Below are 26,952 nucleotides of genomic sequence, written 5' to 3' on the forward strand. Positions count from 1 at the left end.
TGATCCAGGTAGGCAGCCACATATATTTGTTTGTTGTGAATAGTATTCCCAGTGGAACAAGAATCCTTTTTAGTTCAAGGTAATAATTCTCTCTTGTATAAGAAATTATTACCTTTGTTTGCAGCATACCCATAAAAAGGGAAGTTAGGACACATGATCTGAAGGGAAAGACATAGGACAAAGATAGAAACCAAAACAGCAATGCAGGAGTGGTTAAGTTAAGCCCTCTGCTATAGAGAGCCACCTAGGGGCCATAAACAGAAACAGCAAGTTATTTTTGTTACGTTCAAATAGATTGTTCAATCACCTGATTTTTAAATTTAGGATTCTAAATACAAAATCTTAATAAATTCAGTTACAAATTGCTATAATTAATAAATGAATAAGGGAAGAAAAGAAGAAAATGAGCAAGAAAAAAAGAAGTGCAGATGTATATGGAAATAGGGGGGTAGTGAAATGCCAACAAAAGGATTTCATGTCAGATAGAAATAAAAAGGAGGAAAAGACAAAGTATAAAAGAGAAATGGAGAAGAAACTCATAGTGAAAGAGAAGGGGAAAAATGAAAGGTTCTCCAGGTACAGCAAGAAGTTTATTTGGATTAAAAGATCTGGTCTCAGTTGAATCATTAACTGCTAACTGGGCCCAATGTCACTGGATAATCACTTCACTCTGGGCTTCACAGACTCACTTTAGCTGTAAAATATCTTCAGGATCATCTCTAGCTAAAACATTGTCTAAGTTGCTTGCCTGCCCCAGGAATCTATCCTATAGAAATAATAGCTTGAGGAGGGTGGGAGGGGGAAAAAAAAAGAAAGAATGGCTGGAGAAAGTAAAGATATATGTACAAGAATGTTGACTGGAACACTGTAATAGCAAAAAAAAAAGAACATGTAAAACTAAAATTAAACAACCTAATCAGAAGAGCAGAAGGGACTGATTGAAAACCCTACAGCCATGTAATGGGATACTAGGCAGCTGTTAAAAATAAGGAAGTATCAATATGTTCTAGCCAGGAAAGCTGTCCATTTGCCATGTGAAAAAGCAATATGTATAAAATCATTAATCTTCTCCATGAACATATCAGTGTTTTTTAACATTCTGAACATGTATATGCATGTATATGTGTATGAATGCTTAGGTAGATATGTCTGTATAAACTTGGAAAAAAGAAAGGAGATATAGATACACTGGTTACCTCTGAAGGACAAGATTAAACAGGCAAATAAGGACTTTTAATATATATGCTTTTTAAAATTATGGGACTATGGATGAATTTTACTATTTTATAGCTTTCAATAATTTTCTAATAAAAGTTATCAAGGTACCTACCATTAACTATGGAAGAAAAACATCTATTTTTCATGTGTCATAAATGTTAGGCACTTCTGTTAGGCAACACCTAATCATCTTACTTTGCATCTTCTCCAGCTGCCACCCTCCAATCCAGTTTTTCAAACTGTTCCCTGAACATACTATATTCACTCCAACATTCATGACTTGGCTTATGATGTTTTCTCCAACTCCCAGAAAGATCTTGTCTTCCCCGATCTTCAATTATCCTTACTTTATTTTTATCTTTATTTATTATATAGCCTGTAAGCCACAACTACTGAAGCCCATGCACCCTAGAGCCTGTGCACAGCAACTACTGAGCCCACGTGCAGCAACTACTGAAGGCTGTGTGCCTAGAGCCCGTGCTCCACAACAAAAGAGGCCACCACAATGAGAAGCCCACGCACCACAACGAAGAGTAGCCCCCACTCGCTGCAAATAGAGAGAAAGCCCCAGCACAGCGCAGCCAAAAAAAAAAGAGAGAAATAGATGGCAATACCATAATAGTAGGGGATTTTAATACTCCACTTTCATCAACAGATAGATCATTCGGACAGAAAATCAATAAGGAAACATCATCCTTAAACAAGATACCAGACCAGATGGACTTAACAGTCACTTGCAGAACGTTCCATCCAAAAGCAACAGAATACACATTCTTCTCAAGTACACGTGGAATATTCTCTAGGACAGATCATGTGCTAGGCCACAAACAAGTCAATAAATTTAAGATTGAAATCATAGAAAGTATCTTTTCCAACCACTGTGGTTTAAAATTAGAAAACAATTACAAGAAGAAAACTAAAAAATTCAAGTAAGTGGAGATTAAATAACAATGCTACTGAACAACCAATATGTCAAAGAAGAAATCAAAAGAAAAATCATAAAATATCTTGAGACAAACGAAAATGGAAATACAGCATACCAAAACTTACGGGATACCACAAAAGCAGTTCTAAGACAGAAAGTCATAACAATAAACGCCTACGTTAAGAACAAGAAAGATCTCAAATAAACAAACTAACTTTACACCTCAAGGAACTAGAAGAAGAAGAATAACCTAAGCCTAATATTAGTAGAAGGAAGAAAATAACAAAGATTAGAGAGGAAATAAATGAAATCGAGATAAAAAGACTATAGAAAAGATCAATGAAACTAAGAGCTGATTTTCTGAAAAGATGAACAAAATACCTACACCGTGTTTTCTCTCTCACCACTTCATTAATTCCAATTACACATTTATTATACCTTATCACACTATCCTCCATATAACATAACTTCCTGCCAATTTCCAATCTTTTCCCTCTCTATAGTGTATTCTAAATAATCACTTCTAGTCCAGTTTCACTAATTCTCTTTTAGTCATGTATAATCAGCTATCAAACCTATCTTTTGAATTTTTAATTTTAATTATTTCATTTTTCTTTTCTATAAATCCTATTTGGTTTTTTTTTTCAATGCCTGTAATGTCCCTTTTTGCAGTTTCTTATACCCCTGAGGTATTTCCAAGCTTGCCTTTTATTTTTTAAAACATAGCAAGCATGCCTAAAACTAGATCCAATAAATCTCGTTTCTGAGGTCTGCAGAGATCACTTTTTACTGTTCCTTCTTTATCCTGGTCCTCAACTATGGTGCCTTGTTTCTTTAATGCTTGATTATCTTTAATTGCATGTCCTTGAAAGGTTAGTTGAAGAGTTCTCAAAGCCTTCTAGAAGGAAGATGCTTTCTTCCAAAAGAAAATTTGCAGTTGCTTCTGTTAAGTGTCATGGTTAACTGGAACCAACTTAAGACTCACTTCATGGTCTGATGTTTCTTTGACCACCCAGCTAAATGAGAATTTTGGCAGCAATCCCTGTGGTTTATTAGTTCTCAGTGAAAGGTTTTCTGGTTATTTTTTTCTTCTCTTTTCTCTCCCTTGCTCTGCTCAGTGCCAAAGCAACTCTCCCTGTAATCTACTGAAAGTGGGGAAAAGAGGACATAGGGGAGGCGGGGTAGTTTTAATTTTGTGTTCACCCTTACCGAAAAGGTTTACCCCTAACCAGTTTAATGTGGAGAGTTGGTATTTAACTTCTGATCTTGGGGGGACCTGAGCTGTGACTACTTTCCTCTTCATCTAGGGGGCCATCAAAATTGAAGTTCACAGCTTCCTGATCAGCGAAGGCCTTCAAGGCAAAAGCAGCTTCAAATGCTGATCTTAATTTTCCGGCATTCACCAGCAATTCCTCTCTCGTTAGCTCTTCAGTGTCTTTAGGATATCTTGCTTCTATTCCATTCAAATATTTTAGTTGTCATTAGTAGGAGAAATGATTCAAACACCTGGCTTGCCATTACCAAAAACAGAAGTCCCAAACCTTATTAACGCTCTTCAGTTTGTTGAACGGAAATAATTTTTGAATGAATGAATGAATGACTTTCAAATTAAACAGACATGTCACCCTCAGATTCAATCATCTAACCTGTCTGAACATCAGTTTCACAAAATAAAGGGGATGAACAAAATTATCTCTATGATTCTTTATTGTCTAAAATAGCAGGATCTATTGCATATACATGCGATGTCACCTTTCAGCTTTTGCAGGCTCCATTTATGGTAGTCAGATGGGCAAAGTTTTCTCACAGTGTTACAACAATTCCAAGATAAGAATAAATGAGACTCACTGTTGATCCAAGGGATCCCTTTTCCATCTTCTCAAATCCAAGAGCCAAGACACAATCTGCCAGACCTTGAAAGAAAATGTAATTAGTTTGAAAAACTTATATTTCCAGACACCCAACAAAATATCATTAAATACTTCAATTTAACTAAGCATGTCAGTTTATACAAAATGTAAAAACATGGTATAATCCTATAAAATTTTTAATAAGTGAAAAATTACAGAGAAAATTCTTATATGCTTCTAAATAAGAGGAAAAATTAATAAATTATATAATTCTTTCTTTGATTCTCAGTGTTAATAAGACTTTTGATTAATGTGGAAATATGTTCCAGTGAAGAACAAATATAAATAGCTAATTTTCAATTTTTAAACATTAAGTAAAATTTTAAAAAATTTTAAAGCAACTTGATGAAAATCTCAACAGAATTATTTTTGGAGGGAGGGGACACCTAAAAATGATGTTAAAGTTCAACTAAACAGCAAAACAAGCAGAATTGCCAAAATTTTTCCTAAAAAAGAGGAAAAAACAATAACAACATAGGGGGCACAGGGGATACTAGTATTATCCAATAGTGAGACATTATAAAGCTCAAACAATTAAAACACCAAAGAGTAGAGCAATAATCAACAATCAATCAGAAGAAAGAACACAGGGCCTAATAAAAGAGCCTAAATATTTGGAAATATAGACTATGATATATATCCGAGAGAACTGAAAATATATGACCACAAAAAAAATTGTACACAAGTGCTTACAGCAACATTATTCATAATAGCCAAAAAGTAGAAACAATTCAATGTCCATCAACATGTAAATGGATAAACAAAATGTGGTATATCCATACAATGAATTATTAGTTGGCCACAAAAAAGAATGAAGTACTGATACATGCTACAACATGGAGGAACTGTGAAAATATTATGCTAAGTGAAAGAAGCCACAAAAGGCCATATATCATATGATTCCATTTATATAATGTTCAGAATAGGTAAATCCATAGAGACAGAAAGTAGATTAGTGGTTCCCAGGGGCTGTTGGGAGAGGGAAATGGGAAGTGACTGCTAATGGGTACCACTTTCTTTTTGGGGTGATAAAAACGTTCTAAGATTAGATAGTGGTGATAGTTGCATAAACCTGTGAATATACTAAAAAACACCGAATTGTAAACTTTAAAAGGGTGAATTTTATGCTATATAAAGCACCTCTCAATATAATTGTTTTTTGTTTGTTTGTTTTTTGTTTGTTTTTGTTTTTGTTTTTTGCGGTACACGGGTCTCTCACTGTTGTGGGCTCTCCCGTTGCGGAGCACAGGCTCCAGACCAGGCTCAGCGGCCGTGGCTCACAGGCCTAGCCACTCCACGGCATGTGGGATCTTCCCGGACTGGAGCACGAACCCGTGTCCCCTGCATCAGCAGGAGGACTCTCAACCACTGCGCCACCAGGAAAGCCCTAATTGTTATTTTTTTTAAAAGAAATACATTATAAAGCAATCCCTCTGATGGTCGCATGGAGAAATAATAAAAGGGGGGCAATAACTCCACATCTATTTAAGTTTACTAGACAAATAGGCACTTCTCACCACCCTGAATCAGTTGCCGGGCCATAAACAAAGCCGTTGAACCAGTAGAACAGTTATTGTTGACGTTGATTATAGGAATTCCAGTCAGTCCCAAACTGTGATAGATAGCCCTCTGCCCACAGGTAGAGTCACCTATATATTAAAAAAAAAAAAAAATTTATATATGCAACAGGAGAATTATGGAGCTGCAAAGCAACATAATACTACATTATGGTTTTTCCAGTGTTTTGTCTTTGTCTAACATACAACATGGGCAGAACAATAAATATACTATTGACATCTTACTCAGAAAGAGTTTTAGCATGAAGCATCATTTACTCTGCAAATATAAAAATTCTCAAAACACAGAATATATATGCACTTTCTTTACACAATACAGAGGTAGGAAAGTAGAGACATGACCAAGTAATAGCAAACAATTCAATCTGGCTAGGGCTACATGACAGGCAGCAATACTTCATGTATACTGTCAGATATAAATCTTTTAAAACTAAACCAATTGGGCTTCCCTGCTGGTGCAGTGGTTGAGAGTCTGCCTGCTGATGCAGGGGACACGGGTTCGTGCCCTGGTCAGGGAGGATCCCACGTGCCGCGGAGCGGCTGGGCCCGTGAGCCATGGCCGCTGGGCCTGCCCGTCCGGAGCCTGTGCTCTGCAGAGGGAGAGGTCGCAACGGTGAGAGGCCCGCGTACCGCAAAAATAAAAAACTAAACCAATTAATTAAAAGGCCATGATTTTTCTCTTCACGTAAAATTTTGTAACTTCAAAAAGTTAAAAGATTCTGCATGCCAGGGTATTCCAGAGGAATGTAATCCAAGTAAAAACACATTTGACTCCCTTTCCCAAGGAACATGTCCACCAAGGCAGACATGCTGGAACAGTATGATGGAAACACCTGAAGATACAGACACTCCAGAAGTCTTCAGGGAAAACAGTAAGGTTCAGGGCCTCCCTTTCGTAAACACATTGTGCATCTCTTTGAACTAGTAAATTTCCCTTCAAGAATTCTCTTGATATCTTGAAATCTCAAAGAAATAATCACAGATATAAATAAAGATTCATCTACAGTAATGCTTACTATAGCCTTTTATAATAACTAGAAATTAGAAATAATTTAAAATGTCCAAGAATAGGGTATCACTCCTACTGCTAAATAAACTGTAATAAATCCCCAAGACTAGAATATCATGAGGTAATTTAAAATGCTGTAAAAAGACTGGGGACATTCTAAATGTCCATTAAAAGGGGATAGATTAAATAAATCATGAAATATCTATTCAATGGAACACTATGCTATCATTAAAAGAGACCAAGAAAGCTCCTTATGAAACAATTTGAATAGTCACCAAGAACTACTAAGTTAAAAAGAGCAAAATATAGGGACTTCCCTGGTGGTCTAGCGGTTAAGACTCCACGCTCCCAATGCAGGGGGGCCTGGGTTCAATCCCTGGTCAGGGAACTAGACCCTGCATGCTGCAGCTAAAAGATCCCGCACGCCACAACTAAGATCCTGCACACGGCAACTAAGACCCAGTGCATCCAAATAAATAAGTAAATAATTTTTTAAAAAAAGCAAAATACAAAATAATGTGTATATTATCCTACCATGTGTGTAACAAAAGAAAGGGGGAGGGGGTATTTATACACCCACACATACTTAGTTTTATATGGATAAATTACCTATGAAAAGATACACTAGAAATTAGTGAAATTGCACTACTATACATAAAATAGATAAGCAACATGGATTTACTGTATAACACAGGGAACAATATTCAATGTCTTATAATAACCTATAATGGAAAATAATCTGAAAAAATATATATATAACTGAATCACTTTCCTGTACACCTGAAACTAACACAATATTATAAATCAAATATACTTCAATAAAAAAAAGAAATTAGTAAAATTGGTTGTCTAAGGAAAGGGAATCATGAGACAGGGAGACAGGAATAAGAGTGAGACTCTCCACTACATGAACATCTACCTTTTGTATTTTTTTTTTTTTTTGCAGTACGCAGGCCTCTCACTGTTGTGGCCTCTCCCGTTGCGGAGCACAGGCTCCGGACGCGCAGGCTCAGCGGCCATGGCTCACGGGCCCAGCCACTCCGCGGCACGTGGGATCTTCCCGGACCAGGGCACGAACCCATGGTCCCTGCATCGGCAGGCAGACTCTCAACCACTGCACCACCAGGGAAGCCCTACCTTTGTTATTTTTGTACCGTGTAAATGTTTAATCTATTCCAGAAAAAAGAAATTTGAAAAATATTAATGATGAAATGAAAGAAGACTGAATCACATGGGAAATATTGAATACAATAAAATGAGAAAAGCAGGTTACCAAAAAGTATGTAACTAGGACCTAAATTGAAGAGAAAATTATGTGCGCATACGTATTCACACATATTCATACTCACTGAAGGACCTACACCAAAAAAGTAATGGTAATAATCTCTGGATAATGAGATTACAGGTGACTTACTTTTTCTTGCGCTTTTCTGTGTTTCCTTTTTTTAATTACAATAGTATATATCATTTTTCTAATTAGAAAAAAATCTTAATGTTATTAGATACAAAAAATCAATAAATACAAATTTTAAGACAACAAAGAAAAAAGATAAAAAGTGTTTTAATTTAATAAAAAGTGTACTGTTTTGGCAGTACAATAATGGCAAAAAATATATATATATATATACACTAAACTAGGCTGACACATAAGGGAAATCTAGAAATGATGAGAATAAGACCCTGAACTCTGAGTTTTGAGGGTTAAAATTCAGAAATTCCTCTGCATTGTTTATGTAGTTGCTGTAATTTTTAGAATACATAGTTTACTACGTACCATAAACATAGCCAATACATGCCTGTTCTACTGCAGAATAAGGGATCTGTGCATCCGCTAAAGCCTTCTGGCCTATAAAAACAAAAAAAAATTATCACGTAGCACTTTGAGTAAAAATAAGTTTAGAGTTTTCCCAGAGTAAATCTACCTCTAGTTAGTCTATGTTCAATTCAAATGACAAATCCTTCATCAAATCATCTCAGACTTTCAGAAGTTATCTTACCTTTCAAAAGTTATCATTTCTTCCTCTAAGCTATTGTAACACTTTTTCATACCGCCTTTTTGATATTTAACATTTCCTATTCTAACTGTACACCTAACTATAAATATCAATATATTAAATCCCAATAGTCTTAACGCTCCTTAATGTCGAGGTGTGTTATTCATCTCTGTGGCTCTATCGTACATCTAGAGGACAAAATAGGATAGAATGTTATTGTTGAGCAGGAGTGTGGGAGCACTCATATCGTCATCTTACAAAGCCAGGATCAAGAGATGACCCTGTCTACGGAACAAGAAATGAAGCTTTAAGGATGCTATCCAAAGGTACAGAAATGACCAATGGAGGAACTGATAAAAATTATGAAAATAAACTACGAAGAGGAGAGTGGAACTTAGAGATAAGATGTAACCTAAATCCTCATCTACCATAGTGAGAAGCAAACAGATGTCTAAAACTGATAAGTCAAAAACTGGAGTAAGTGTGGTGGAACAAATATTTAGAGATATGGAGATAACCACCAGAAGAACTAAAGCCAAAACCGTTAAAAGAAGTTGCCCGCTGGGGAAGGGGCCTGGGAAGTATAAGCCATCTGTGTGTGTGTGTGTGTGTTTCAACCATATGAATGTATTACTTTGAAGTTTTTTTTAACTTAAGAAGATATATGATTGATTATGGGATTGGTTTAGTCACACTAGTTATCTTTTCCCACTTAATGTCTGAGCAAAAAAATTAATGTTTTACTTATAATAATGTTGATGAGATTATGTTTAAAAGAGCATTCTCATATGCTGCTACTGAAACTAATAATGTAAACAGTCTGAAAAATAATCTGACAAGAGTCTTAAAACTGTTTATGTTCATTGTTCCAGTGAGTCTACTTCTAGGCTTTGTCCTCAACAATAACTAGAGGTGAGAACAAATATTTGTGTTCAGCAAGAAATTTACTATAATTCTTCTAAAATATCAAAAAGTTGTGAAGCAAATATCCAACAAAAATTATGGCATAAATATATAATAAAATATGCAAAAATTAATTTTTTCCAGTTTTAAGTGGAGAAATCTTTATAATAATAAGTTTTAAAAATCAGGATACAAAACTACATATAGAATATGATCCCAGATAGCCGCAGAAAAAGAAAATTAAAATAGAATACACCAAGGGAATGTAAACTGATACAGCCACTATGGAGAACAGTATGGAGGTTTCTTAAAAAACTAAAAATAGAATTACCACATGACCCAGCAATCCCACTACTGGGCATATACCCAGAGAAAACCACAATTCAAAAGGGCACGTGCACCTCAGGGTTCATTGCAGCACTATCTACAATAGCCAGGTCATGGAAGCAACCTAAATGCCCATCGACAGACAAATGGATAAAGAATATGTGGTACATATATACAATGGAATATTACTCAGCCATAAAAAGGAACAAAATTGGGTCATTTGTTGACACGTGGATGGATCTAGAGACTGTCATACAGAGTGAAGTAAGTCAGAAAGAGAAAAACAAATATTTTATATTAATGCATATATGTGGAACCTAGAAAAATGGTACAGATGAACTGGTTTGCAGAGCAGAAATTGAGACACAGATGTGGAGAACAAACGTGTGGACACCAAGGAGGAAAGCGGCGGGGGGTGGGGGTGGGGATGTGATGAATTGGGAGATTGGGATTGACATGTAAACACTGATGTGTATAAAATTGATGACTAATAAGAACCTGCTGTATAAAAAAATAAATAAAATTAAATTTAAAAATTAAAAAAACAGAAAACCAATTTAGAAAAATAAAAAAATAAAACATTAAATGAACAGTGTCTACCCGGAAAATCAACATCAGTTAATCAAATTTCATGAACTTTCCTTTTGGGGGCAGAGATTTCTGATTCCCTGTATAGTAATATCTAAATACTGAGTTGAATGATGGAGTTGAAATGAAACCTAATTTATGAACACTGAGTGCACTAGGTACCTGTAGAGACAAGCAGTGTCTAATTAAAAACCACAGTAACCCTTTTTGGGTTGCTGGCAGCAAGCTGGCAAGAATAGGAGGAAGGGGAAGGCTTCCTAGGAGGAGGACTGTACCTGAACAACTTCATGGGACCACCGAGCTCCCAAGGTCTCCATGAGTGGGAAGCCTGTATTCCCCAGCACTCCCTTAAACAGCTGATACCTAAGCTTAGACTGCTTGGCCTTGAACTTAAAACATCTCCTTTGACCCAGCTTCCTGTTAAGGTTGCAAGGCTGCTCCACGATCAAGACAGACCACACAATAAACTACAATGTTCAAGGATCTGAATGTTCTATATTACCTGCTTCCTTTGCCAAGTCAGGGTAGTCTCTTGAATTCTCAACTCCAGGCTTTGTGAACTAGAAATATAGGAGATAATAAATAGAAACAAATATAGTTAGATTTTTTCACAACAGAGAACTGCAGAAATTCATTCGTCTATTCATTTAAACAAAAACATACTGAGCACCTATCATGTTTCTGGACTCTGATAATAAATAATATACAGTTCGTACCCTCCGGGAGCTTAGCATCTAATGGAAAACAGGCAATTACACCACAGTGTCATAAGTACAGAATGATTTGGGAGAGACAATTACCCAGCTTTGGAGGACTAGAAAGGCTTCCCAGAGGAACTGATGTTTAAATTAAGTCTTTAAGGATGAGTAGGAATTAGCCAAGTGAAAGAAAAGGAAATTCTAGAGCAAAGGCCTGGAAATGACAGAATATAACAGTTTTACATGCAAACAATTTTATATTGCAGAGGCTGAAACATGATTTGAAATGGCAAGTGATAAGGACAGAAAAATGACTGAGGACCAAACGATGATAATTACTAAAATTTATTGGGCACTTACTGTTGTTACTCACTGTACTAAGAACTTCACATGTATTAACTTGTTTAATCCTCACAACAGCCCTCAGAGGTAGGTACTACTCTTATCACCATTTTAAGATAAGAAAACAAGGGCAGAGATTAAGTCACTTGCCCAAGGATACACAGCTAATAATTAGTGGAGCTGAAACTTCAACCTGGTTCTAGAGCCTATTCACAAGTGACCTTATATGCCCTCCTATGACACCCGGGCTTTATCCTGAAGACAGTGGATTTAAAAAAAAAAAAAAAGACTGAAATAAACAATGAGATACACCACAACACCAAACACTGACAGGATGTGGAGCAGCAGGAACTCTCGTTCACTGCTGGTGGAATACAAAATGGTACAGCCACTGTGGAAGACAGTTCGGCAGTTTCATACAAAACTAAACATCCTCTTAACATATGATCCAGTAGTTGTGCTCCTTGGTATTTACCAAATGAGTTTAAAACTTATGTTGACACAAAAACCTGCACATGGATATTTACAGTAGCTTTATTTATTATTGTTTAAATTTATTTATTTATTTATTTTTGGTTGCACTGGGTCTTCATTGCTGCACGTGGGCTTTCTCTAGTTGTGGCAAGCAGGGGCTACTCTTCCTTGCCGTGCATGGGTTTCTCATTGCGGTGGCTTGCCCTTGTTGTGCAGCACAGCCTCTAGGCACGCAGGCTTCAGTAGTTGTGGCATGCGGGCTCAGTAGTTGTGCCTTGCAGGCTCTAGAGCACAGGCTCAGTAGTTGAGGCGCATGGGCTTAGTTACTCCACGGCATGTGGAATCTTCCCAGACCAGGGCTCGAACCCGTGTCCCCTGCATTGGCAGGCGGATTCTTAACCACTGCGCCGCCAGGGAAGCCCTATAGTAGCTTTATTTATAATTGCCAAATTTGGAAGCAACCAAGATGTCTTTAGCAGGTGAAAGGTTAAATAAACTGTAGTAAAACCAGACAATGGAATATTATTCAGCACTAAAAAGATATGAGCTACCAAACCACAGAAAGACATGGAGGAATTTTAAATGTATATTACTAAGTGAAGAAGCCAATCTGAAATGGCTACATATTGTATGATTCCAACTACATGACATTCTGGAAAAGGCAAAACTATGGAGACAGTAAAAAAAAATTAGTTGTTGTCAGGGACTGAGGGAAAGGAGGGACGAAGAGGCAGAGCAAGAGGATTTCAGGGCAGTGAAACTATTCTGTATGATGATGTAATGTATACGTGTCACCACATATGTGTCTAAACCCATAGAATATACAACACCAAGAGTGAACCCTAATGTAAACTATGGACTTTGAGTGATAATGATGTGTCAATGCAGGTTCACTGACTATAACATATGTGCCACTCTAATGCTGATCATTGATAGTGGGCAAGGCTTTCCGGCAGGGTCGGGGGCAGTGAGTATGTAGGAACCCTCTGTACTTTCTGCTCAATTTTGCTGTGAACCTAAAACTGCTTTGAAAAATAAAGCCCTACTTTAAAAAGAGAGAGACAGAGAGTCTGGGCCGAGAAGACGTGCACATTAGATCATTCTAAATGCAATGTTGAGAAATGAATGAACGGAGCAAGGCTGGAGGCAGTGAGACCAAATGGCATAATTCTGAAATAGCCCAAGTGAGAGTTAACTAAGATAGCAGCAGAAAGAATGGAAAGAAGCAAAGAGACTTGAGAAACATAAGTGAAGTAAAATCTACCAAATACAGTGATCAATTAGATAAGATGGAGTGGTCTGCTAGTCAGAGGTTGTGCTAACGAGAAATGGCTTTCAAAAATTTTTAACTGCAAACCACGATAACATACATGACCCAGTAGACACATAGTGAAGCAAAATTTTCATGAAATACTTATTCTTGTTATATTGATACAGTATTTTTGATTCTATTTCAATTTTTTTAATGCTAGAGGCAACCTTCTAAACAGACATCACTACCCTTGCAATGGATCACAAAACCCAGTTTGAAACACTGTATAGATACTAGACTTAAATGCCACACTTTATTACACAGTGCCAAAATACATCTGTTGAACTGAACCAAAACAAAATGTTTAACATTTGTTCCTATCTCTTACCCACCCCAATTCTTCATAACTTCTGAATTAGGGAATCCTTCATAATTCCCTAATTCAGCAGCCCCAAATTACCTATTTCACCTGTAGTTACTCTTCAGTTCACTAATTACAATCAGAGCATGTCGTATAGAGAGCACTTACTGTAAGGAGAGAGTACTGTGCTACTAGGCTCCACCAAGTAATACCTATTAATAACCACATTATCATCCAGGTAGTGAAATGACTGCACTTTCTCATTTCTTACTGAAATCAAGGCAGTTTTTAAAAGATTAGTCAAGCAAATAAACACATACAACATTACTCCTTCAAAATGAGAAGCATGTTTAGGTGGAAACTACCAAATGTCCATTAACAATAAATTGAATATATTATGGAATGTTCACACAATGGACTATGTTACCTCAATGAGAATGAACAATCTATAACTACACATAAAATTAAGGATGAATCCCAGAGACATAATGTTGAATGAAAAAGCCAAAACTAACCTATGATATTAAAGGTCAGAAGTCAGGATAATGGTAACCCTTTGCAGGCAAGGAGTCAGTGACTGGAAGAAGGCACAGAGTAATTTCTGAGGTGCTGGTAATGTTCTGTTTACATTTGCTTTTTAGTTTTTATTTTTTTAATATAAAATAAAAATAAAAACGTACCTCAAGGCCTATAATAAAAACAGCAATCTTGTTCCACTACTCTCCACCCACTAGTCGTACTTGCTCCCAAAACATCCATTTTCAATTCTTTTAGATATTTCTTCTTTTATAAAATGCCATGTTTCTAAATATTCTTATACTATTATTTCTTTATCAATGTAAGAAATTATATCATAGTCTCTAATAAGGGCCAATGAGAATTAGGTCTCTCAGGCCACTTCACATATACATTTACAGTTCCCCCATCCTCCTTATACAGTTGAATCACAATTTTTTTTATTAAATCAGTATGTAGTGCTTACCTTATAAAGTTAATGTTTCTTAGTATTGGGCTAGGTTGTATACTATGATTACATGTGCTTTATTGTACAATTTTGTTTTGCTTTGTTTTTCCTGGAGTTAACTGCCTCATTTTTAAAGTTTTAACCTTTTTATTGTAAATAACAGAGATACAGAAAACCACACACACACACACACATCTCCTAATGAATTATTTTAAGGCAAACACTCTTGTAACCATTGACAAAGATTCTCTCCTTTACCAAATTCTAGCCAAGCTCCTCTGAGTCCTCTTCTCTACTAGGTCTCAACCTTGGCCTAAAAACTTAAACACTAACGTAGTTTTTATGAGTTCTAACTTGCTCAAGGCCAGGTCCCTAGGAGGACCCTAGCCCCACTTAAGGCACCTGCCTGAGAAAACTCAAGGCTGTCAAAAGAATTTACTGCTTCTTCCAGCCAACACCTGAACACAGGGCTGGTCTCCCAGTCTCTGTGGGAGGGTAGGAGCCTAAGCTTGGGTAAGCACCAGTTAGCAAATCCAGATGGGTTTCGTGTGAACTAGCCTCCCCTCTCCCCACTTTATGTAAGTTTTCACTTCCCTGACCCTACAGCTGGCCCTCTGCATCCGTGGGTTCTGCATTCACAGATACAGAGGGCCAACTAAGGGGACTGAGCGTCCATGGATCCTGGTATCCAAGAGAGATCCTGGAACCAATCCCCCAGGGATACCAAGGGACTACTGTATTGTGTCCCTACTCACCACCCTCCCTATTCCCTTATTATCCCTTTAAAATACCCAGTCACATCTGTATAAAGTTAGTTCCGTTCACACTGGACTTTTTCCCTTTTGCAATAGCATATTACTAATTAAAATCTGTCCTAACACTTTACCTAGTGTCTACCTTTATCTTTGACACCAACCACCCAGACTAAAAAATTGAACCCTGCCTGCCCCTCCACAAACTCCTCTAAGCACTCTGTTCCAATCTCAACCCCGCTCCACCCCCAAAGTAATTATTATCCTGATTCTTACAATAATCACTTCCTTTTAGTATTTCATAGTTTTATCACCCAAGTGTCTATCTGTAGACACTATTGTTCAGCCCTTTTTTAAAGTGTTTATAGGCCTTTCAAATTCTCTTTTAATCTACAGGTTCCCCTCCACTACTTTCTTTTCCTCTCAATACATCTGTTAAAGAACCCAGAGCACTTGGCCTGTAGCTTCCCACAGTCTGGATTTTGTAGATTGCATACTCATGCAGTTCAACATGTTCCTCTGTTCTCTTTATTTCCCACACATTGGCAGCTGGATCCAGAAGCTTGCAGACTCACATTCTATCTCCCTGACAAAACTATAGGTAGTGGTGTATTCTTTCATAAGGAAGCATATAACATCTGATTATTTTTTGTTCTTTGTGTTTCTAACAGTTGTTGGTGCTCAATGACTAGATCCAGCAATTCTCAAAACTTCTCGGTCTCAAGACCACTTTAAACTCTTAAAGATCACTGAAGATACCAAAGGGCTTTTGATTATGAGGATTATATTTACCAGTATTTACCCTCTTGGCACTTAAAATAGGACATTTAAAAATAACTTTCAATTCACTCAAAAAAAAACCATTACATGTTAACATAAATAATTTTTATGAAAAATAACTATATCTCCCCCTCAAAAAAGTGATGAGTGGCATCATTTTGCATTTCTGCAATTCTTTTTTTTTTTTTTGGCTGTATTGGGTCTTTGTTGCTGCACACAGGCTTTCTCTAGTTGCAGCAAGTGAGCGGGGGCTACTCTTCGTTGCGGTCGCGGGCTTCTCATCACGGTGGTTTCTCTTGTTGTGGAGCACAGGCTCTAGGTGCACGGTCTTCAGTAGCTGCAGCACGCGGACTCAGGAGTTGTGGCACGCAGGCCCTAGAGCACGCGGTCTTCAGTAGTTGCAGCTCACGGACTCTAGAGCGCAGGCTCAGTAGTTGTGGCTCACAGGCTTAACTGCTCCATGGCATATGGGATCTTCCCGGACCTAGAATTGAACCCATGTCCCCTGCATTGGCAGGCGGATTCTTAACCACTGCACCATCAAGGAAGTCCCCTGTAATTCTCTTTATTGTCTGGTTTAACAGGAGGCAGCTGAATTCTCACAGCTGATTCTTCATTCAGCATTTGGTGTTATGCTGTTTTGGCTGACGTCTATGAAGTAAATCTGACCTCACACAGATATGTGATTGGAAAAGGGAGGAGCATTTTAATAGCCTTTTTAGATAATTGTGGATATTCTTTTATACTACACTAAAACTTGACAAGTGGGAGTTTCTTACAGGTTAGTTGCAATGTTGAATTTAAAACAATATCAATGAACTTTTCATATTCTTGTTATATTCAAGTCCATTAAAATCTTGCACTTTTTTTTTTTTTGCAAAACCAAATTTTACTTAAAGCACAAATACATTACTTTTTGCAAAGAGATTCATGACACAGGACTAGACAGTGAGGTCAGATAGCCACTTAGCACACGTTTAAGTCCACGGCACCTCCTAGGAACTGAGGGAGTGGCCCCATGTCCCTGGATACAGCTGTCTGGGCTGATTCTAGGGGGTGACAGAGTTCAGGCTGAAGTTTAATGCCTTAAATACTGGCTTCACTTGAGTACCACACAGTGGCAGCTCTTGACATTATTAAAAAGGAAGCAACGCACTAAAGGGAAGGTACAGACGGGTTTGGTGAATGACTAATTCTCACTACACAAACAGGCAAACTTAAGTTACCATATCAGCCATTCTAACATCTGTATAGAAATTCCCAGGAAGATGTGTCCCTCAAGGCTAATTGTAAACCAGGATGTACACTTTGGAAGTCGGTCCCTTGCAGTGCCTGTAACAGGAGTATCCTGGAGACGCTGTGGTGGCAGGACAGGTCACTTTGCAGAAGAGTTACCTGGGGCCTAGCAGCTTCATCCTTCAAGCCCCACTTGGTGCACACTGGGTTTGGGGGCCGTCTTGGGGAGGACAGGGAAGAGGCACTCCTCAATAAATAAGGTCGGGAAACAGACTTGGGCTTCACACTCCATCCTGCAGTCCCCCTTAGCCCAAGCAAGTGACTGAGGAAGAAGGAACAGCAGCCAGCGGAGTGGGAGTGGCCGTCCCACACCCCTGCTGGGGTCTCAGCTGAGTTGCTGGTGGTTGAGTGCTCTGATGATGGCTGGCATCTCCTTTCTGCAAAAGCATCAGTCCACACGGGTAGGATGCAGGGTGGGGCAGTCCCGGAGCCCCTCCAGTGACAGGTTTAATGGACAGCAGTAGGGAAGCAGCTTAATGGCCCAGCCAACACAGTCCTTCTTGAGAGCAGCTGACCCGTGAAGGAGAAGCTCTAGTCCTCCGTCTTCAGTGTTTCTGGTGGGGCAGCAAACGGAAGAACTGGGCGACATGTAGCATGGAGAAGCTGATGTGCTGGGCACAGACCTGCCCAGAAGGACAATGAACAGCTCTTGGGGTCTGCTTGGTGTGGCGGGCTGTTCCAGCCAAGGTGGCTTCCACTTCCTGCCTGGGAGGAAGAAGGCATGGGCTCCCGCCCTTGTGGGGAGGCAGGACTGTGAAGTGGTCTGTCTCCTTCCTGCTGAAGGGTCAAGTGTGGGTCAAGTCACAACTTCAGCAGACCTCGTTTAACCAGTTTTTGTTCTCTTACAAAAAAAAGAAAAAAAAGACCCACAGAACCAAATCCTACATGACAATAAATATGGTTTTTCTCCATAATATTGCTTAGGAAGAGCCCGCAATCCAGTCATCCTGAAGGTCCCAAATATCACAGGCAAGTGGGGTTTTCCTGGTGAGACGGATCCCTGCGTGGAGTGGGTCGGTGTCTGTGCCGAGAGGCCTGCTGGGGTGCGTGACACCCGGGGCATTGACGTGATCCTCAGAAGAACAGAGGTCCGAGAGTAAAAATGACATCAAAAGCAACCAGGCGTCTGCTCTCCTTGCCTTAGGCTGACGCCAGAGCTCTGCTTGTGGAGGCGGGCGGACACCCCCAAGAGGCTGGGCTGGGCTGGAGCCAGGCCAAGATGGGGCGGGGGTCCCACAGTGCGAAAACCCCAAATAGCCGAGATTGAGGCGCCAACAGGTTAACGCCAGCACTCCAGCGCATGCAGTGAGATCTGGAGACCCAGGTCTCCAGGAGACGCTGGTGCGGTGTCTGTGATGGCAGCGGAAGGCTGGGTGACGCAAAGAGGAGAAACGCTGTAAAGTCAGGATTCGCCACCACGCATCGTGAATCAAAGTCCGGGTGCCAGACCAGTCTCAGGCACGGAAAAAAGGAATAACAAAACCCCACATTTTGTGCACGGAAGAATGCAGGAGGGTTCTCAGAAACACCGTGGTGGTCTGGTATGCTTTGGAATGGAAGCAATATCTCTCCAAGGAAGCAAGAAAATCCTGCACTTTGAGTGGAGTGGTAATCTGGCTTTTCTCTGGAGCCATTTCACATAATTTTCCACACCTCTGCCAGGAAGCTGGTATGTGTCTGATTGCCAGTGTTCTGGGAACAGGGCTGGGAAGTACCATCATTTAGTATACAGAATTTCACTTGATTCCCTTTTTTTCAACTTGGGCCTCACTCCCGCCTTCCACTAAGCCTAATGGTCAGATGATTCTAGAGACTCATCTGTTCAGTTTCTCCAGAAAACAAGCCTCCAATACCCTGACAAGGAAGGGATAGTCACCTAGTGGTAAAAAGGATCTTGGAATCCAATTATTCCATAGAAGTGTTTTCCTTCCCTCCTCTCATCCCCACCTTACTTGGCATCTAGTACATGCTGGTTCTGAGCCTTCTGGAGTTCTGCAGGAAGACCCAGCCAGTATAACCCCTCTCCAGGAACTTGGGTTGTGGGTTTCTCTGTTCTGAGTCAATGACCACTTTTCCATCAGCTTTTAATCATCCAATGTTTTTCTGACATCTTTCTGCTATTGTTTCCTCTCCTAGTCACTTCACCCTTACTGTCATTTTCATGGTATTTGGAAAGCACCAATAGAGATAAATTCATATTTTCAACCTGCCATGCTTATCCAAATGTCCTAATACATCATATTTAAATTACCTGTTTATCCTTTCCTCCTCCATATTATACATTCCTTAAGAACAGGAACCTTGCTTTTTTCATCTTTGTACTCCTAGCATATAGCACATACTATGTTTATTGAATATATGCTTAAATGATGAATTAACTACCCTATAACATTAACATGCGTTAGAGATAGCATGGAAGAAACATGAGATTTTAAGTAATGCAGTTTCAAAAGTTGGGAGCAGTATCAAGATAGATAAATTACTTAGCCCCTCTAAGCCACAAAGATGGACAATAAAATGTGGATAATAATAATCCCTTATGTGGTGAGGATTAAACACGATAATGTAATATTTTATTTATTTATTTATTTTGTAATTTTTTTTAAACCATAGGTTTGTAGAGTGTGACAAAATTAATTGTAAGGGTTGTGGGTTGTGATCAGCATTTTAAAAAATGAAACAAAATAGGAAATATCAAGAGTTCATCACACATAGTAAGTGTTGCTTTAGCAAGCTTGTTTCAGTTTTGTGAGTGCATGTGTGTACGGAGTTGTGATGTAAGATATATTTCTTTCTGTGGGCTGTGGAATTATATATAAAAGTATAGAAAAATCAAATCCTTAATTATATGGTCCTGACTATAACGGCACCAGAATTTCTAAAAAAAAAAGTGGCCAACGTAACTTAGAGCAGTCTGGGGAAGTTTTAAGAAAATACAGGACTTGGACTCTTGCTATAGACTGAATGTCTGTGTCCTCGCAAAATTCATATATTGATATCTAACTCACAAATCTAATTCTTCATTTTTGGAAGTGGGGCCTTTGGGAAGCCATGCAGATGGAGCCATCAGGAATGGCATTAGTGCTCTTATAAAAAAGAGCCCAGAGAGTTCCCTTGCCCCTTCTGCCATAGACAGCTGTCTATGAACCAGAGAGCAGGACCTCACCATGCACCAAATCAGCCTGTGCCTTGATCTTGAACTTCCCAGCCTCCAGAACTGTGAGAAATAAATATTTCTTGCTTAAGCCACCCAGTCTAAGGTATTGCAGTTATACAGCCCTAACCGACTAAGACAGACCAGTTCTTGAAGACAGCCAGAATTTAAATTGATGAAAAGAGGGCATATCAGGAGGTAGGCAGCATAAGCAAAGGGACTCGGCCTGCTGTCAGCCAGGTAGTAGTTGTGATTTAGTTGTGTTAAAACCTCTTGACATGCATCATGCGAATTCTAATTTACCATAGGAATTAATTTCCTACACTGATAATAAAACCTCACTAAGAGAACTTCAAGTTGTCTAGGAATTCAGCTATTCAAATTAAGAACCACAACCAGTTGAGATCTACCAACAGAGCTTAAAGTATTATCTGCTAAATCTCTCCCTCTTCATTAAACCCTCCCCCAAGTTCCAAAAGATCAAACCCAGAGAGAAGTACATTGGCCTAGTAAGCACATCAATAAAGCTGCTCTCCATAGTCCCAATCTCTTCCCTGAAGATTGTAACTAACACCTCCCACACCTCCACCTCTCAACTTGAGGAAACATAAATACATCTCCTACTTCCCAAAGCTCAGTGCTTTTCTATATAGCCAATATAACCAGACATGTAACAGCCAGTGGTGGAGGATCTGACTGTATTTATACCGTACTTTAAAAGGTTTTACTGTCCACCTATACCAGAAGTTCCCTTTCCCATGAAACAATAGGTGATCTCCAAGTATCTGCTTCATAACGTATTAGCTGACTTTTCTACTTACATGTCTTTATTGCTTTGTGTACTCTCAGCCCACTGGGTAAGATAAAAACAAGTTTAAGGCTGTTTTCTCAGAAAGAGAACTTCCCCTAGGAACTCTCTTTCATAAAGCATATCCATTTAATATTGTTCAACTAACATTCACTGAGGTCTTCAGGCACAAGGCATTTTCAAGGTGCTAGAGGTACAGCAATGAATTAGACATGGTACTCACCTTGGAGGAGCTTACGTGCAAAAGAAGAATATAGACATAAAAACAGAATTTCAGGATAAAACAGTAAGTATTAAGTTAACATGTGGGAAAGTCAGGAGGATCAGAGGAGGCTTCTTGGAGAAGGTCTGAATTGATCTTTTAAAAATGTAAATAAGGGCTTCCCTGGGGGTGCAGTGGTTAAGAATCTGCCTGCCAGTGCAGGGCACATGGGTTCGAGCCCTGGTCCGGGAAGATCCCACATGCCACGGAGCAATTAAGCCCGTGCACCGTAACTACTGAGCCTGTGCTCTAGAGCCCGCGAGCCACAACTACTGAGCCCACGTGCCACAACTACTGAAGCCCATGCAGCTAGAGCCCGTGCTCCGCAACGAGAAGCCACCGCAGTGAGAAGCCCACGCACAACAACAAAGAGTAGCCCCTGCTCGCCACAACTAGAGAAAAGCCCGCGTGCAGCAACGAAGACCCAACGCAGCCAAAAATAAATAATTTTTAAAAATAAAAATGCAAATAAGTTAACCAGTGAAGACAAACGGTCTTAAGTAGTGGGAAAAACAGAAAGCAAAGCAACAGAGGCATAAAAAAGTTTGGGGTGAAACTAAAAGCAGTTTGGCATCACTAGAGCACAGAGGTGGTGAGGATGTCAAGAAGTGAGACTGTAGGAGTCTCTGGCCTCCTGAGTACCAAGAAGAGTATCACTTGAGGAACAACAAAGGTCGGAGGATCCAGAAAACCTGCCACCTGTGCCGAGACGCTGAGCATCACTAATGATTCTCCTCCTTATCTACACTGGAACTGTCCCTGAGAAGGGATCCTACAAGGAGTATTCCTGGAAGGGCAGACTGGCGACATTCACGACCTGCTTTCCTTTCGGGTGTGAGGCGGACCTTGCCTCCGTCAGAGGTCCACACATCTTAGGATTCCACCCAGATTCAAAGGAGGTGCGGACTTTGGGTCATCTTGGGGCGTCCTTCACAAACTGCGCCCCAGGGAGAAAAGGAAAAAATGAGGAAGATATGGCCGCTGGAACAACCCTGCGATATTACGATCCTGCAGACACGCCCTACATCACAACCCACCCGAGTCGCCACTCTGATGCCCCCAGGGCCAAGAAGCCAAGCTGGGCGGTGGGATGCCCCGGGCGCCCTCCGGGTAGGAAGGACAAACCGACGCACGGCCCCAAATCTGATTCTCCCCCGCCCCACCCCCGGTTCCCGGTCACCTCGAATCTCCCCAGGCCTCACCCAGACAGAGCAGAGCAGGGAGCCCGCCTCCGGGGACACGCGGCTCTGCTTACCTTGGTCATCCCAACGCCCACCACAAACACCCGCTTCCGGAGCGGACACTGTGAGATGTCCACATGCATGGCTCGGACACTTCTGGGCACGGGAGCCGCAGCTAACGTAGGAACGACTGGCCTAACGATCGCGCAGAGCTATTGAAACCTCTGCTGCGCCGGAGCAATTAGAACCGGGGGCGGGGCGGGAGGCGGCCAGGGGGCGGGGCGGGCAGGCGTGGGCGCGCGCGCGTGCGCGTACACTGAGGCGCCTGCGACGTGGCCGAATGGTCGTCTGGCGGGGCGGCGCGGGTTAGGGAACCCTTTGGGGACAAGGCTGGAGTTCACAGGTGGGCTCGAGACCCAGGCCCCCTCAGCCCTTGCAAAAAAGCTCTATAGCCTGGTACCAGCCGCTCAGGTTTAGGTTCTCTATGCTGAGAGGGAGTGTGGCGTGGAGCAAGGCCTGAGGCTGAGGGCAGGGCTTGGCCAGAAACCGGACTCACAAAAGGGTAGCCTCAGGAAGAATTTCGGAGTGTTGGAGTTGTTCTGTATCCTATTGGTCGTCGTAGTTAAAAGAGTCACTGCACGTGTAAAACAAATAGGACTGTACACTGGGGGAGGGGGGACGGATTTTATTACATGAATGTCTAAAACGAAAACCAAAGTTCTGTCACTAGCTCTGTGACCTTTTTTAACCTCTCTGAAACTCATTCTCATGTGTTGTTTTGTGAGGATTAAAGGAGGTGATAGAAACAAAGCCTTCAGCACTGAATAGAAGGAATATGTATATATGTAGGTATACTGTGGATGCTTTTTATTGGCTGATTTTGAATTTGCAGATTTTCCTGCTCACAAAAATCTATTTGTAACCCCAAGATCAATACTAGAAGAACCCTTGAGGTGGCAGAAAATGTGAGTTGCCCCACGTGCCTGTTCTCAGCTGAGGTTAAACAAGAACCATGCTCTGTTTCGGCTCATGCTGTAAACCAAGGTGCTTCTCATGATCTATTTAGTGCCACCTTATTCGCATTTTTGTGTTTTTTGTTGATGATTTCACTGTTTAAAAGTGGTCCCCCGGGCTTCCCTGGTGGCGCAGTGGTTGAGAGTCCGCCTGCCGATGCAGGGCACACGGGTTCGTGCCCCGGTCCGGGAAGATCCCACACGCCACGGAGCGGCTGGGCCTGTGAGCCGTGGCCGCTGAGCCTGCGTGTCCGGAGCCTGTGCTCCGCAACGGGAGAGGCCACAACAGTCAGAGGCCCACATACCGCAAAAAAAAAAAAAAAGTGGTCCCCAAGCATGATGCCTGAAATGCTATCTAGTATACCTAGATACAAGAAGGGTGTGAGGTGCACTATGAAGAAAATACATGAACTTAGTTCAAACATGTTATAGTGCTATTGGCTCTGAGTTCAATGTTAATATATATATGTGACTAATAAGATGTCTTTAAACAGAAACACACATAAAAGAAGGTTATGTATTGATCAGCTGACAAAAAACGCTGTGGGCAGAAACTTGCAGGAGCCTAACACTGCATTTCCCCTAGGAGCAATTGTTCAGTATTCACTAATTTGTGTTCACAGCAACTTTCAGAACATAAATACCACCAAAAACTGAGAACCGACTCTGCGTGTCTGTGTGTGTGTGTGTGTGTAAAACTTCTGAGGCCCCTTCCAGTCCTAAGGGTGTGTGATAAGAGCCCCTCCTAGATCTCCATGGCGTAAAGCATCATATGCTGGAAGTTCACTCCCTCAGGAAAACTTCCTGTAGTTGTTCCTAGCACTGGTGGAATTTAAGGCCAGATGCTGATTTAGCAGAAACTCCACTTGGCTGCTGAGGAGCCGTTGGGCAGGAAGCGGAACAAGGAAGCTACACGGAAAGGCAAGGGAAGAACATGTGGCAAGCAGAGGTGTTCTGAGACTGATCACACTATCTCTATGGGGACAGAGTAACCTGTCTCTGGGGGAAGGGACATGTTCAAATTGAGGCTGACTGGCCTCAGGGTTATTGCAGGAGACAGCCTTACCCCTGGAAGGGAAACTGAACCAAGTGGACCCTCAGTTCACAGGCGATTTTTATTATTTCAAAAGGCCTTATAGAAATTTCATATGTATATACACCATACCACCCCCAATAAAAATCACCATAGGTTCAAAACATCCGTATCCAGAACCCACTCTCTACTGAATCAGAACCTGTGGGAGTAAAGCCTAGGCATCAATATTTAGAAAGTTGCTCCTAGTTGATTCTAAGGAGCCTCCACTAGGCTGGGTAAAGAACTCCTGGGCTGAGAATGGGTCAACTTAGTAAAATCTTCACGTGACCAGAGAAGGGGCAAAGAATCTCCCCTTTTCCTGCCTATTCCTAGAGTCCAGCATAAGGCTGGCACTGAAGAGGCTTTTACTAAGTGTAGAGTTGTTTCTTGAAACTCTGATTGGCTGATAAAGACAGCACTGTGATTGGTGGATAAGATAACCCAATAGAGCAAGAAGTCAGAGAGTCCAGTTTAATTATTATGTAACAAATGCTGCCTGTCCCATGGACATTGGTTTCAAAAAAGGAGCCCAGAGGTGGAGAGGGAGTAATAATAAACATTGCTGTTAATGCTGAAAAGATTGGGAAAGGGCACTTCCCTTTCCAATGTGGAAGACTAGATAATCCAAAAATTCTCCTGCCCCAAAACACCTAGAAATGCTGCATAAAATACAACAAACTTCTTTTAAATGCATACAAGATGGAAGAGGCAAGTTTTTTCTTTTAATTTTATATCCATCTGTACTGTTTGAATGTTTTGATCTTGTGTGTACGTTACTTTTATTTTTGTCTTTATCATGTACTTATTTTAATTTTTGTCGTGTTTTGTTTTCATTTTAACTATTTATTTTTGAGTAGATAATACTTAAAACATGAATCAAGATTCAAAAAGTACAAAAGGTCAAACTGTAAAAATTCTCCCTCCTACCCCTATTGCCAGCTTCCAGTTCCTCTCTCCTATCCTAGAAATATTTTATGTAACTACAACCAAGTGTATATATACCCACCTAAGTAATGCTGTCCCTCTTTATAACACAAATTTTAGCATTCTTTACACACTATTCCACATCTTGATTTTTTTCATACAAAAATAGATTTTGAAGATCATATCAGAGCTTCCTATGTTTTTTCATAACTGCATAGTATTCAATTTACAAATATACTATAATTTATTTAACCAATCCCCTGTTGTTGGATATCAACACTGTTTCCAGTCTTTGGCTATTATAAGCAATGCTGCAATGAATAATCTTGTACATATGTCATTTCACACCTGTGTGGGTATATCCGTAGGTTAAATTCCTAAAATTGGAATTTCACAGTAAAAAAAAAAGAGGTGATTTATACTTCTGAACATATATTGCCGATTGGCCTCCATTAAAGACATTACTATCATCATTGTGAGAATGATCTGCAAATATCCTTTAGTAACTAAAACAATAGTTAAATTCATATTATAGTTCAGAAGGGATTACTGAAGAACTTTTTGCTTAAAACCAGCAGGATTTAAAAGAAAAAAAATGTTACTACCTATGGCCATATTATTACTACCACTCTCATCCTACCTCCCTTGCTCCTTTGCTAAGCTTCCTTGGAATCCCAGAAATAATCATAATGTAGAGAGGAGGAGGTGCACCTTGTTATTTTAAAAATCAGGCACCAGATTTCCTCTTAGGAAAAGAACTTCCTTTACTTGGTGTATTAGTTTGTGAGGGTTGCCATAACAAAGTACCACAAATTGGGTCGCTTAAACAGCAGAAATTTATTTATGCACAGTTCTGGGGGGCTAGAAGTCCAGGATGAAGGAGTTGACAGGGTTGGTTTTGTCTGAGGCCTTGGCCTCTCCTTGGCTTCTAAATGGCCATTTTCTCACTTTGTCTTCCTGTATACCCATCTGTGTTAAAAAATTTCTTCTTATAAGGACATCAGTCATGTTGGATTAGGGCTAACCCTAATGACCTCATTTTAACTTAATTACCTCGTTAAAGACCCTATTGCCAAACACAGTCACATTGTGAAGTACTGAGGGATAGGACTTCAACACATAAATTTGGGGGGGAGACACAATTCAGTCCATAACGGTTAGCATT

The 26,952-nt window shown here is 40.1% G+C and overlaps 1 protein-coding gene across 2 annotated transcripts in view; it reads right to left on the reverse strand.

The window, feature by feature from the left end:
* Window positions 1-23,019, reverse strand: part of SCP2 (sterol carrier protein 2) — a 164,703-nt gene extending 141,684 nt beyond the window's left edge. Inside the window, exons 1-5 of one of the 2 annotated variants that reach the window (XM_030870167.2) lie at window positions 22,850-23,019; window positions 10,954-11,011; window positions 8,414-8,485; window positions 5,571-5,702; window positions 3,992-4,056 (exon numbers count right to left, since the gene is read on the reverse strand). In XM_030870167.2, coding sequence (XP_030726027.1) covers window positions 3,992-4,056; window positions 5,571-5,702; window positions 8,414-8,485; window positions 10,954-11,011; window positions 22,850-22,918 — 396 coding nt within the window. In that variant the 5' untranslated portion in view covers window positions 22,919-23,019. Of the gene's footprint in view, window positions 1-3,991; window positions 4,057-5,570; window positions 5,703-8,413; window positions 8,486-10,953; window positions 11,012-22,849 lie in introns of those variants that run through there. The other variant, XM_060305457.1, reaches the window with a different exon arrangement.
* Window positions 23,020-26,952: the final 3,933 nt, after the last annotated feature.

Source organism: Globicephala melas, chromosome 1 (genome assembly GCF_963455315.2).
Source record: "Globicephala melas chromosome 1, mGloMel1.2, whole genome shotgun sequence".
NCBI lineage: Eukaryota > Metazoa > Chordata > Mammalia > Artiodactyla > Delphinidae > Globicephala > Globicephala melas.